Source organism: Oncorhynchus nerka, unplaced genomic scaffold (assembly GCF_034236695.1).
Source record: "Oncorhynchus nerka isolate Pitt River unplaced genomic scaffold, Oner_Uvic_2.0 unplaced_scaffold_1621, whole genome shotgun sequence".
NCBI classification, from domain to species: Eukaryota; Metazoa; Chordata; class Actinopteri; order Salmoniformes; family Salmonidae; genus Oncorhynchus; species Oncorhynchus nerka.
Window position 1 is genome coordinate 11,059 of NW_027039701.1, and position 13,697 is coordinate 24,755.

The following is a 13,697-nucleotide window of genomic DNA, read 5'->3' on the forward strand; positions in this document are numbered from 1 at the left end:
GAGGGGCGACAGGGTAGCCTAGTGGTTAGAGCGTTGGACTAGTAACTGGACTAGTTGGACTAGTAACTGGAAGGTTGCAAGTTCAAACCCCTGACAAGGTACAAATCTGTCGTTCTGCCCCTGAACAAGGCAGTTAAACCCACTGTTCCTAGGCCGTCATTGAAAATAAGAATTTGTTCTTAACCGACTTGCCTAGTCTAAATAAAAGGTTAATAAAATAAAACATTGTAATATTGTGTAAAAACAGCTGATGAGTTTTATAGGAACTAATTCTCTGCTGATTTAGAAATGAGACAAAGTACATGACTTGTTACGTAAACCATTTCCAACGGTATACATGTAACATTCATAAAAACAGACCTACATTTCACTTAAATAAGACATTGTAAAGTGTCATTAAAAAACACACTAGAGCCACTCAGTCCTTGGTCATGCCAAAGCAAATTCATTTTATTTACATTTTCAAGTTTGTACAACATCCTATAAGTCAGTGTCAGACCTACAGTACATGAGCAGAACTACATCAGCGATCTTTAGCGTGAGGTGAACACATCACGATATCTCTATCTAAAGCCTGTTCAAATACCTCACAGATGCATCCTCCCTCCCTCGAAGCCATCACTGATCTGATCTAAAGCCTGTTCAAATACCTCACAGATGCATCCTCCCTCCCTCGAAGCCATCACTGATCTGACAATGTTAAGACAGGTGTAAACATTCACTTAATCCAATCCCTTCCTAATCAGTGATTACATTACCTCAAGGAGAAGATGATGGTAGGATGCATTGTTAAAGTACTCAAAATCAGGGCCAGAGATTCACAGTATTCAACCATGGGATTTTTTTCAAGCCTTGACTGTTTTCAGTCACACAGAATTAGAATGATTCTAATTCTCTAGTTCCAGACTCAGCCTATAGATGTTGTTTATCAGTCCAAGGATCGTCATCCTATAGTAAACACAGTCGCTACGACAACGTCATTAACATGTGCGATACATTTCCAGGTCACACAGAATATCATCTCTAGGATAGAACTCCTTTTTTTAATACTGTATAAAATACTAGTGTTTAGGTTGGATGAGTCAGTGGCACATCAATACAAACTGTAACTAGATCCTGTAGAAACTTTACAACGTGTGAATAATGCTACGACGACGTGTTGGAAAAACAAAGTGATATAAAAAGCTCACTCACGATGACCAACGGACAAACTGAAAAAAACATGACGAGAAAAATAACCTCAATCTAATGGTGACACCTCATTGCTCATTTACAAAAGGCACAAAGAAAAACAAGAAAAACTGAAACCATGACAAAACATGAAGAAACCCATAAAAAACCCATGAGAAACATGAGAAACCCATGAGAAACCCATGAGAAACCCATGAGAAACCCATGATAAAACCCATGAAAAACCCATGAGAAAACCCATGAGAAAACATGAGAAAACCCATGAGAAAACATGAGAAAACATGAGAAACCCATGAGAACCCATGAGAAACCCATGAGAAACCATGAGAAACCCATGAGAAAACATGAGAAACCCATGAGAAAACCATGAAAAACCATGAGAAACCATGAGAACCCATGAGAAACCCATGAGAAACCCATGAGAAACCCATGAGAAAACATGAGAAACCCATGAGAAAACATGAAAAACCATGAGAACCCATGAGAAGCCATGAGAAAACATGATAACCCATGAGAAACCCATGAGAAACCCATGAGAAGCCATGAGAAAACATGATAACCCATGAGAAACTCATGAAAAACCCATGAAAAACCCATGAGAACCCATGAGAAACCTATGAGAAAACATGAAAACCCCATGAGAACCCATGAGAAACCCATGAGAAAACATGAAAACCCCATGAGAACCCATGAGAAACCCATGAGAAAACAGCTCATTAGTATAATTTGTGCAACAAAGCAAAACTAGTGTTAGTGTGACATCACACCGACTGTCTACACAGACTCTTCTTTAGAGACACAGTTATTAACGAGGTGAAATCAATGACCTGAAGTCGTGGCTATCTATCCATCTACAGTACAGTGGATTCAACAAGCTACTGTGGTGTGTGTGTATGGGTGGCACAGTACAATCATGACATACACAGAAAAGAGCTCTCTCAATCTATAGGTATTACAGAACCTATACACTCTATATATGAGCCCCCCCCCCACACACACACCCTAGATCCAGGGATTATCGTCGTGGCGATTCATTGATTATAGTGACTACCAGATCTCACCCCCAATCTCCTTACCCTCATTCCAGTCTGATCAAAAGACCGTCCGAACTTAGAGTCCCCAACGTTTATCATTTTATAGATCTGTATGAAAAATAAACATTTAACCTTTATAGACATTGTCCTAACAACTCATGTGACTTATTCTCTTAGAGGCAAATCCTAACTTCCACTTAGGTAACATTTTCATCTTGGCATGACTGAGTGAACATTTTGACTTCTGTGGAACGTTAGGTTTCTCCCCCTAAGTAACTACCACCTTGATAACTCTCGTTGGCCTTTTTCAAAGTCCTGGGTGGGGTCGTGTTCACTATTAGGGCACACCGTAGCAAAAACGTGTTGCAACGGAAAACATTTGTTCTTATTGGACAAGTTCAGGTAGGTGCTTGTACCGTTCGACTCAGTTTCAAAACAATGTATCCCTAATGAACAGGACCCTATGTTTCCAGTGTAGAATTACATGAGGACCGTAATACAATGTGTTTACCTACTACACTCATCTTCTACAGCAACACATAACTCAGTGCACGGTGGTTATACACTACTACATAGCACAACAAGCTGGTTATACTCCTAGTATTACCTACACTGTCTATGCATCCCCAATGGCACCCTAATCCCTATGGGCGCTGGTCCAATGTAGTGCACTGTATAGGGAATAGGGTATCATTGGGCGCTGGTCCAATGTAGTGCACTATATAGGGAACAGGGTATCATTGGGCCCTGGTCCAATGTAGTGCACTATACAGGGAACAGGGTATCATTGGGCCCTGGTCCAAAGTAGTGCACTATATAGGGAATAGGGTATCATTGGGCCCTGGTCCAATGTAGTGCACTATATAGGGAATAGGGTATCATTGGGCCCTGGTCCAAAGTAGTGCACTATATAGGGAATAGGGTATCATTGGGCCCTGGTCCAAAGTAGTGCACTATATAGGGAATAGGGTATCATTGGGCCCTGGTCCAAAGTAGGGAATATCATTGGGCCCTGGTCCAAAGTAGTGCGCTATATAGGGAATAGGGTATCATTGGGCCCTGGTCCAAAGTAGTGCACTATATAGGGAACAGGGTATCATTGGGCCCTGGTCCAAAGTAGTGCACTATATAGGGAATAGGGTATCATTGGGCCCTGGTCCAAAGTAGTGCGCTATATAGGGAATAGGGTATCATTGGGCCCTGGTCCAAAGTAGTGCGCTATACAGGGAATAGGGTATCATTATTATTAACACTTTGTTCACTATGCATCGTTTAAGCCTATAAACAACGCTATGACACCAGTATGACGCCTGTCTTAAATGCTTATGACAGGTCATGACACTTCATAACAAGTTATAACCTTCACGGCCAGAGAGGAACTGGATCATAGAATCAGAAGGTATAATCTTCACGTCCCTCCCGACCAGAGGAATCAGCGTGGAGACTAAACTTGGGGTGAGTCTCAGTGGTCTGATAGTGGCCTCATCTCCTTCCTTTCCTTTCCTTTCCTTGATTGACATGAGGGAGAGGGAGGAGGACAGGAGGGAGAGGGAGGGAGGGAGGAGGACAGGAGGGAGGGAGGGAGGACAGGAGGGGGAGGGAGGGAGGGAGGACAGGAGGGGAGGGAGGGAGGGAGGAGGACAGGAGGGGGAGGGAGGGAGGGAGGAGGACAGGAGGGGAGGAAGGGGTGAGTCTCAGTGGTCTGAAGTGGCCTCATCTCCTTACTTTACTTTCCTTTCCTTTCCTTGATTGACATGAGGGAGAGGGAGGAGGACAGGAGGGAGAGGGAGGGAGGGAAGACAGGAGGGGGAGGGAGGGAGAAAGGACAGGAGGGGGAGGGAGGGAGGGAGGAGGACAGGAGGGGGAGGGAGGGAGGAGGACAGGAGGGGGAGGGAGGGGTGAGTCTCAGTGGTCTGAAGTGGCCTCATCTCCTTCCTTTCCTTTCCTTTCCTTGATTTGAACTGATCAGAGAAGACAGGACAGGTGAAAGGAAACATCTGAGTGGGGCATCTTTCACCTGTCCTGTCAGTGTAGATGAAAGAGAAGACAAAGAAGAGGAGGTGACTATTGAGACACCCTTGGTCCCCGTTGCACAGGGGGGGGAGGGAGGGAGGGGTGAGTCTCACCTCACGGTTGATTGCTACTGTATCCCGGCATCAAACATCCGAACGTCCATAATATGACCAACGACTCCCATCTCTACCAAGCTATCAGACCTTAACCCGAAGGAATCTTAAAATCCCTCGTCTTAACCTACCCACACTATCTGTTACACTTCCTCGTCCGCTCACCCTACGACCTTTACCCACTTTTGAACGTGATCGAACAGCTCAGTTAGCCAATCAAAAGTGGCGCGCTCCGGTTTGCAAATATTCCTCATTGTTAAATCAGTAATAAATGATGACATCATTGTAGGCTAGTGGACAGTCATCCTGGAGGTCGTGAACCCAGAGGGAGAGTGTGTGTCAACCTAACTTAGAATAATTATCGTCATCATAAAGTGAACACCATCATAATACTGCTAGTCTCCGGATAGTGTCATTCAGTACCACAGTTTCTCTTCTTGGCAACATAATAACAGTTCATCATTGGTGGGATAGATAAAGGAGGCGGGACATCTAACAGTTGATTGACAGATAGAGTAGACGGCGAGTTTCAGCTGTAAACCACAGACAGCTGTCAGTTGTTTTGAGTGTCTGTTGTTTTAAGTTCTGTCCCATCCCCAGGCGTGGAAGTGTGAGTGTGTGAGTGTGTGTTTAACTGTTACTCTTGATCTCCAGGATAGAGGGGTTGTGGTCCAGAATGGTGTGTGTGTGTGAGTGTGTGAGTGTGTGTTTAACTGTTACTCTTGATCTCCAGGATAGAGGGGTTGTGGTCCAGAATGGTGTGTGTGTGTGTGTGTGTGTGTGTGAGTGTTTAACTGTTACTCTTGATCTCCAGGATAGAGGGGTTGTGGTCCAGAATGGTGTGTGTGTGTGTGAGTGTGTGTTTAACTGTTACTCTTGATCTCCAGGATAGAGGGGTTGTGGTCCAGAATGGCCAGGATGATTTTATCCATATACTGTCTGAGACGTAGGTTAACACACTCCTGCTCCTTCAGAGCATCCACCAACTAGAGGAGACGAAGGAGGAGGAGGAGGACAGGAGGGAGAGGGAGGGAACAGGGAGAGGGAGGGAGGGAGGGGGGAGGAGGAGGACAGGAGGGGAGGGGGGAACGGGGAGGGGGAGAGAGGGAGGGAGGGAGAGGAGGACAGGAGGAGGAGGACAGGAGGGAGAGGGAGGGAACGGGGAGGGGGAGAGGGAGAGGGAGGGTGGGAGGTAGAGAGGAGGACAGGAGGGAGGGAGGTAGAGAGGAGGACAGGAGGGAGGGAGGGAGGACAGGAGGGAGAGGGAGGAGGACAGGAGGGAGGGAGGGAGGTAGGAAGGGTAGGAAGGGGGAGAGAGAATGTCAATCAAAAGATAGAGATTTTTTTAAACAAATAAAATGACATTTGACACAAAGTGACTAACATGAGCCTGTAGCTCAACCGTCCCCTTTCCTGCTGATTTCTGTATGTCACCCTACCCCACTCTACCCCACTCTACCCCACTCCACTCTACCCTACCCCACTCTACCCCACTCCACTCTACCCTACTCCACTCTACCCCACTCCACTCTACCCCACTCCACTCTACCCCACTCTACCCCCTCCACCCACCCCTACCCCACCCCACCCACTCCACCCTACCCCCCACTCTACCCTACCCCACTCTACCCCACCCACCTACCCCACCCCACTCTACCCCACCCCACTCTACCCCACTCCACTCTACCCACCCCACTCTACCCACCCCACCTACCCCACTCCACCCCACCCACCCTACCCCACTCTACCCTACCCCACTCTACCCTACCCCACTCTACCCCACCCCACTCTACCCACTCCACTCTACCCTACCCCACTCTAACCCACTCCACTCTACCCTACCCCACTCTACCCCACAGTCAGACCCTCTCACCTCGTCCCTAGAAGCGTTGTCTATCTCAGCAGCCAGTGACTGGGCCTTGGTGTGGCAGGCAAACAGGTTCTTAGCTTCATACAGACTCAGACTGAGGATCTGACTGTTCAGGTCATCGTTCTGGTCCCGCAGCTTAAAGTTCTCCTGTAGGGTGGAGAGAGAGGGAGAGGGGGGAGGGGGTGGAGAGAGAGAGAGGGAGGGAGGAAGGAAGGAAGAGGGTGGAGCGAGGGAGCGAGGGAGGGAGTGGGGAGAGGAAGGGAGGGAGGAAGGAGGGAAGAGGGTGGAGAGAGGGAGGGAAGAGGAAGAGGAAGGAGAAAGAGCAGTTAGAATATAAACTCTGAGAAAATGTTTCTAATATTGAACACCTTCCTAATATTGAGTTTCACCTCCTTTTGCCCTCAGAACAGCCTCAATTCGTCTGGGTTTTGTGTATGTCTCTTTGTGTGTGTACACGTTCAGCATGTGTGTGTGTACACGTTCAGCGTGTGTGTGTGTACACGTTCAGCGTGTGTGTGTGTGTACACGTTCAGCGTGTGTGTGTGTGTGTACACGTTCAGCGTGTGTGTGTGTGTGTACACATTCAGCGTGTGTGTGTGTGTGTGTACACGTTCAGCGTGTGTGTGTGTGTGTACACGTTCAGCGTGTGTGTGTGTGTGTGTACACGTTCAGCGTGTGTGTGTGTGTGTGTGTACACGTTCGGCGTGTGTGTGTGTACACGTTCAGCGTGTGTGTGTGTACACGTTCAGCGGGTGTGTGTGTACACGTTCAGCGTGTGTGTGTGTACACGTTCAGCGCGCGTGTGTGTGTACACGTTCAGCGCGTGTGTGTGTGTACACGTTCAGCATGTGTGTGTGTGTGTGTACACGTTCAGCGTGTGTGTGTGTGTGTACACGTTCAGCGTGTGTGTGTGTACACGTTCAGCGTGTGTGTGTGTACACGTTCAGCGTGTGTGTGTGTACACGTTCAGCGCGTGTGTGTGTGTACACGTTTAGCGCGTGTGTGTGTGTACACGTTCAGCATGTGTGTGTGTGTACACGTTCAGCGCGTGTGTGTGTGTACACGTTCAGCATGTGTGTGTGTGTGTACACGTTCAGCATGTGTGTGTGTACACGTTCAGCGGGTGTGTGTGTGTGTGTGTACACGTTCAGCGTGTGTGTGTGTGTACACGTTCAGCGTGTGTGTGTGTGTACACGTTCAGCGTGTGTGTGTGTGTACACGTTCAGCGTGTGTGTGTGTGTGTACACGTTCAGCGTGTGTGTGTGTGTACACGTTCAGCGTGTGTGTGTGTACACGTTCAGCGTGTGTGTGTGTGTGTACACGTTCAGCGGGTGTGTGTGTGTGTGTACACGTTCAGCGGGTGCGTGTGTGTACACGTTCAGCAGGTGCGTGTGTGTGTGTGTGTGTGTACACGTTCAGCGTGTGCAGGTGTGTGTGTGTACACGTTCAGCGGGTGCGTGTGCAGGTGTGTGTGTGTGTACACGTTCAGCATGTGTGTGTGTGTGTCCACGTTCAGCATGTGTGTGTGTGTGTACACGTTCAGCGTGTGTGTGTGTGTGTGTACACGTTCAGCGGGTGCGTGTGTGTGTGTGTACACGTTCAGCGTGTGTGTGTGTGTGTACACGTTCAGCATGTGTGTGTGTGTGTGTACACGTTCAGCGTGTGTGTGTATACGTTCAGCATGTGTGTGTGTGTGTGAACACGTTCAGCGTGTGTGTGTGTGTGTACACGTTCAGCGTGTGTGTGTACACGTTCAGCGTGTGTGTGTGTACACGTTCAGCATGTGTGTGTGTACACGTGTGTGTGTGTGTACACGTTCAGCGTGTGTGTGTGTGTACACGTTCAGCGTGTGTGTGTGTACACGTTCAGCGTGTGTGTGTGTACACGTTCAGCGCGCGCGTGTGTGTGTGTGTACACGTTTAGCGCGTGTGTGTGTGTACACGTTCAGCATGTGTGTGTGTGTACACGTTCAGCGCGTGTGTGTGTGTACACGTTCAGCATGTGTGTGTGTGTGTACACGTTCAGCATGTGTGTGTGTACACGTTCAGCGGGTGTGTGTGTGTGTGTGTACACGTTCAGCGTGTGTGTGTGTGTACACGTTCAGCGTGTGTGTGTGTGTACACGTTCAGCGTGTGTGTGTGTGTACACGTTCAGCGTGTGTGTGTGTGTACACGTTCAGCGTGTGTGTGTGTGTACACGTTCAGCGTGTGTGTGTGTGTGTACACGTTCAGCGGGTGTGTGTGTGTACACGTTCAGCGGGTGCGTGTGTGTACACGTTCAGCAGGTGCGTGTGTGTGTGTGTGTGTGTACACGTTCAGCGTGTGCAGGTGTGTGTGTACACGTTCAGCGGGTGCGTGTGCAGGTGTGTGTGTGTGTACACGTTCAGCATGTGTGTGTGTGTGTCCACGTTCAGCATGTGTGTGTGTGTGTACACGTTCAGCGTGTGTGTGTGTGTGTGTACACGTTCAGCGGGTGCGTGTGTGTGTGTGTACACGTTCAGCGTGTGTGTGTGTGTGTACACGTTCAGCATGTGTGTGTGTGTACACGTTCAGCGTGTGTGTGTATACGTTCAGCATGTGTGTGTGTGTGTGAACACGTTCAGCGTGTGTGTGTGTGTGTACACGTTCAGCGTGTGTGTGTACACGTTCAGCGTGTGTGTGTGTGTGTACACGTTCAGCGTGTGTGTGTGTGTACACGTTCAGCATGTGTGTGTGTACACGTTCAGCGTGTGTGTGTGTGTACACGTTCAGCGTGTGTGTGTGTGTGAACACGTTCAGCGTGTGTGTGTGTGTACACGTTCAGCGTGTGTGTGTGTGTACACGTTCAGCGTGTGTGTGTGTGTACACGTTCAGCGTGTGTGTGTGTGAACACGTTCAGCGTGTGTGTGTGTGTGTACACGTTCAGCGTGTGTGTGTACACGTTCTGTGTGTGTGTGTGTATGTGTGTACACGTTCAGCGTGTGTGTGTGTGTGTACACGTTCTGTGTGTGTGTGTGTGTATGTGTGTGTGTGTGTCTATGTGTGTGTGTGTGTGTGTGTGTGTGTGTGTGTGTGTCTATGTGTGTGTGTGTGTCTATGTGTGTGTGTCTGTGTGTGTGTGTGTCTGTCTATGTGTGTGTGTGTGTCTATGTGTGTGTGTGTGTCTATGTGTGTGTGTGTGTGTGAGCCTCACCTGTTTCAGTCTCTTGACCTCATGCTCCATCTCTATTTCCCGTGTCTTGGCGTTGTATTCTGATAGCCCCGCCCCCTGCCCCGCCTCTGAACCCAGCTTAAACAGCTGCAGGTGCTCCAACTCCCGACGCAGGTCCTCTATCAACTACAAAGATGGAGGGAGGGGGGGGGGGGGGGAGAGATGGAGAGGGAGGGACAGAGGGAGGGAAGGGGAGAGAGGGAGGGAGAGAGAGGGAGGGAGAGGGAGAGAGAGGGAGGGAGAGAGAGGGAGGGAGAGATGGAAGGAGAGATGGAGGGAGAGATGGAGAGGGAGGGACAGAGGGAGGGAAGGGGACAGAGGGAGGGAAGGGGACAGAGGGAGGGAGAGATGGAGGGAGAGATGGAGGGAGAGATGGAGGGAGAGATGGAGGGAGAGATGGAGGGAGAGATGGAGGGAGAGATGGAGGGAGAGATGGGAGGGAGGGACAGGGGAGGGAGGGGAGGATGGGGAGGGAAGGGGAGAGATGGAGGGAGAGATGGAGGGAGAGATGGAGGGGAGAGAGATGGAGAGGGAGGGACAGAGGGAGGGAAGGGGAGAGATGGAGGGAGAGAGAGGGAGGGAGAGAGAGAGATGGAGGGAGAGATGGAGGGAGAGATGGAGGGAGAGATGGAGGGAGAGATGGAGGGGGAGAGAGGGAGGGACGGAGGGAGGGACAGAGGGAGGGACGGAGGGAGGGACAGAGGGAGGGACGGAGGGAGGGACAGAGGGAGGGACGGAGGGAGGGACGGAGGGAGGGACAGAGGGAGAGTTTGTCTGTCACATCAATGTAGTTTCCTAGGTGGTTAGAAGTTAAAATATAGAAAATGGTGAATATGGTCACTAAAGCAGTTGAGTGCAATAGGAACGAATGGAGGAAAATATATATTGTGTGTGTGTGTGTGTGTGTGTCCGTACCTCTTGCATGGCCTCTCTCTCCTTCTGGAATTCATGTCTGTTCTGCCACAGCTTGTCCATCATCTTCCTGTAGAGGTCCATCTCATCCTTCAGCCTCAGACTGGTGTCCTCCAACCGGTCTGTCATACGCTGCTTCTCCTGGGAGAGGGAGAGGGGGAGAGAGGGAGAGGGGGAGAGAGGGGAGGGGGAGAGAAAGGGAGAGGGGGAGAAAGGGAGAGGGGGAGAAAGGGAGAGGGGGAGAAAGGGAGAGGGGGAGAGAGGGAAGAGAGAGAGAGATGGGGAGAGAGGGAGAGGGGAGAGAGAGGGAGAGGAGGAGAGAGAGGGAGATGGGGGAGAGAGAGGAGATGGGGGAGAGAGAGAGATGGGGGAGAGATGGGGGGGAGAGAGAGGGAGAGAGATGGGAGAGAGGGGAGAGAGATGGGGAGAGAGGGAGAGAGGGGGGAGGGGGGAGAGGAGAGATGGGGGAGAGGGGAGAGAGAGAGATGGGAGATGGGAGAGAGAGAGAGAGAGAGAGGGAGAGGGAGAGAGAGAGAGATGGGGAGAGAGAGAGAGATGGGGGAGAGAGAGAGAGAGAGATGGGGGAGAGAGAGAGAGATGGGGGGAGAGAGAGAGAGATGGGGAGAGAGAGAGATGGGGGAGAGAGAGAGATGGGGGAGAGAGAGAGAGATGGGGGAGAGTTATCCATTGACAGACAGGCAGACAGACAGGCAGATAGACAGACAGACAGGCAGACAGGCAGACAGACAGACAGACAGGCAGACAGACAGACAGACTTTATGACCACCCACCTGGTCTAGTTTCTCAGTCTGAGACTTCAGTTTACACACGTTCAGTTTCATCTCCCCATTCTCCTCCTCCAGCTGCTGAACTCTATAGAGAAAACAGTTACCCAGATATCTACCATTTCTATTACCAATTTACAGCTGTTCGTTACTAAGGTGTTCCTGTGCGTTACTAAGGTGTTCCTGTGCGTTACTAAGGTGTTCCTGTGCGTTACTAAAGGTGTTCCTGTGCGTTACTAAAGTGTTCCTGTGCATTACTAAAAGTGTTCCTGTGCATTACTAAAGGTGTTCCTGTGCATTACTAAAGTGTTCCTGTGCATTACTAAAGTGTTCCTGTGCATTACTAAAGGTGTTCCTGTGCGTTACTAAGGTGTTCCTGTGTGTTACTAAACGTGTTCCTGCGCGTTACTAAGGTGTTCCTGTGCGTTACTAAGGTGTTCCTGTGCGTTACTAAGGTGTTCCTGTGCGTTACTAAAAGTGTTCCTGTGCATTACTAAGGTGTTCCTGTGCGTTACTAAGGTGTTCCTGTGCGTTACTAAAAGTGTTCCTGTGCGTTACTAAGGTGTTCCTGTGCGTTACTAAAAGTGTTCCTGTGCGTTACTAAGGTGTTCCTGTGCGTTACTAAAAGTGTTCCTGTGCGTTACTAAGGTGTTCCTGTGCGTTACTAAGGTGTTCCTGTGCGTTACTAAAGTGTTCCTGTGCGTTACTAAGGTGTTCCTGTGCGTTACTAAAAGTGTTCCTGTGCATTACTAAGGTGTTCCTGTGCGTTATTAATGGTGTTCCTGTGCATTACTAAGGTGTTCCTGTGCGTTACTAAGGTGTTCCTGTGCGTTACTAAGGTGTTCCTGTGCGTTACTAAAAGTGTTCCTGTGCGTTACTAAGGTGTTCCTGTGCGTTACTAAGGTGTTCCTGTGCATTACTAAAGGTGTTCCTGTGCGTTACTAAAAGTGTTCCTGTGCGTTACTAAGGTGTTCCTGTGCGTTACTAAGGTGTTCCTGTGCGTTACTAAAAGTGTTCCTGTGCGTTACTAAGGTGTTCCTGTGCGTTACTAAGGTGTTCCTGTGCGTTACTAAGGTGTTCCTGTGCGTTACTAAAGGTGTTCTTGTGCGTTACTAAAGGTGTTCCTGTGCGTTACTAAAGGTGTTCCTGTGCGTTACTAAAGGTGGTGTTCCTGTGCGTTACTAAGGTGTTCCTACTAAAAGTGTTCCTGTTACTAAAGGTGTTCCTGTGCGTTACTAAAGGTGTTCCTATGCGTTACTAAGGTGGTGTTCCTGTGCGTTACTAAGGTGTTCCTGTGCGTTACTAAGGTGTTCCTGTGCGTTACTAAAGGTGTTCCTGTGCGTTACTAAGGTGGTGTTCCTGTGCGTTACTAAGGTGGTGTTCCTGTGCGTTACTAAGGTGGTGTTCCTGTGCGTTACTAAGGTGGTGTTCCTGTGCGTTACTAAGGTGGTGTTCCTGTGCGTTACTAAGGTGGTGTTCCTGTGCGTTACTAAGGTGATGTTCCTGTGCGTTACTAAGGTGTTCCTGTGCGTTACTAAGGTGTTCCTGTGCGTTACTAAGGTGTTCCTGTGCGTTACTAAGGTGTTCCTGTGCGTTACTAAGGTGTTCCTGTGCGTTACTAAAGTGTTCCTGTGCGTTACTAAAAGTGTTCCTGTGCATTACTAAAGGTGTTCCTGTGCATTACTAAAGGTGTTCCTGTGCGTTACTAAGGTGTTCCTGTGTGTTACTAAACGTGTTCCTGCGCGTTACTAAGGTGTTCCTGTGCGTTACTAAGGTGTTCCTGTGCGTTACTAAGGTGTTCCTGTGCATTACTAAGGTGTTCCTGTGCGTTACTAAAAGTGTTCCTGTGCATTACTAAGGTGTTCCTGTGCATTACTAAGGTGTTCCTGTGCGTTACTAAGGTGTTCCTGTGCGTTACTAAAAGTGTTCCTGTGCGTTACTAAGGTGTTCCTGTGCGTTACTAAAAGTGTTCCTGTGCATTACTAAGGTGTTCCTGTGCGTTACTAAAAGTGTTCCTGTGCGTTACTAAGGTGTTCCTGTGCGTTACTAAGGTGTTCCTGTGCGTTACTAAAAGTGTTCCTGTGCGTTACTAAGGTGTTCCTGTGCGTTACTAAAAGTGTTCCTGTGCATTACTAAGGTGTTCCTGTGCGTTATTAATGGTGTTCCTGTGCATTACTAAGGTGTTCCTGTGCGTTACTAAGGTGTTCCTGTGCGTTACTAAGGTGTTCCTGTGCGTTACTAAAAGTGTTCCTGTGCGTTACTAAGGTGTTCCTGTGCGTTACTAAAAGTGTTCCTGTGCATTACTAAGGTGTTCCTGTGCGTTACTAAAAGTGTTCCTGTGCGTTACTAAGGTGTTCCTGTGCGTTACTAAGGTGTTCCTGTGCGTTACTAAGGTGTTCCTGTGCGTTACTAAAAGTGTTCCTGTGCGTTACTAAGGTGTTCCTGTGCGTTACTAAAAGTGTTCCTGTGCATTACTAAGGTGTTCCTGTGCGTTATTAATGGTGTTCCTGTGCATTACTAAGGTGTTCCTGTGCGTTACTAAGGTGTTCCTGTGCGTTACTAAGGTGTTCCTGTGCGTTACTAAAGGTGT

The 13,697-nt window shown here is 49.0% G+C and overlaps 1 protein-coding gene across 1 annotated transcript in view; it reads right to left on the reverse strand.

Annotated features, from left to right (window-relative positions):
- Positions 1-3,234: 3,234 nt before the first annotated feature.
- LOC135568328 (rab11 family-interacting protein 4A-like) overlaps positions 3,235-13,697 on the reverse strand; it is a 52,393-nt gene continuing 41,930 nt past the window's right edge. The window contains exons 10-14 of the mRNA XM_065015204.1: positions 11,114-11,195; positions 10,326-10,463; positions 9,393-9,536; positions 6,225-6,368; positions 3,235-5,337 (exon numbers count right to left, since the gene is read on the reverse strand). Of these exons, the coding sequence (XP_064871276.1) occupies positions 5,215-5,337; positions 6,225-6,368; positions 9,393-9,536; positions 10,326-10,463; positions 11,114-11,195 (631 nt within the window). The 3' untranslated portion in view covers positions 3,235-5,214. The remainder of the gene's footprint in view (positions 5,338-6,224; positions 6,369-9,392; positions 9,537-10,325; positions 10,464-11,113; positions 11,196-13,697) is intronic.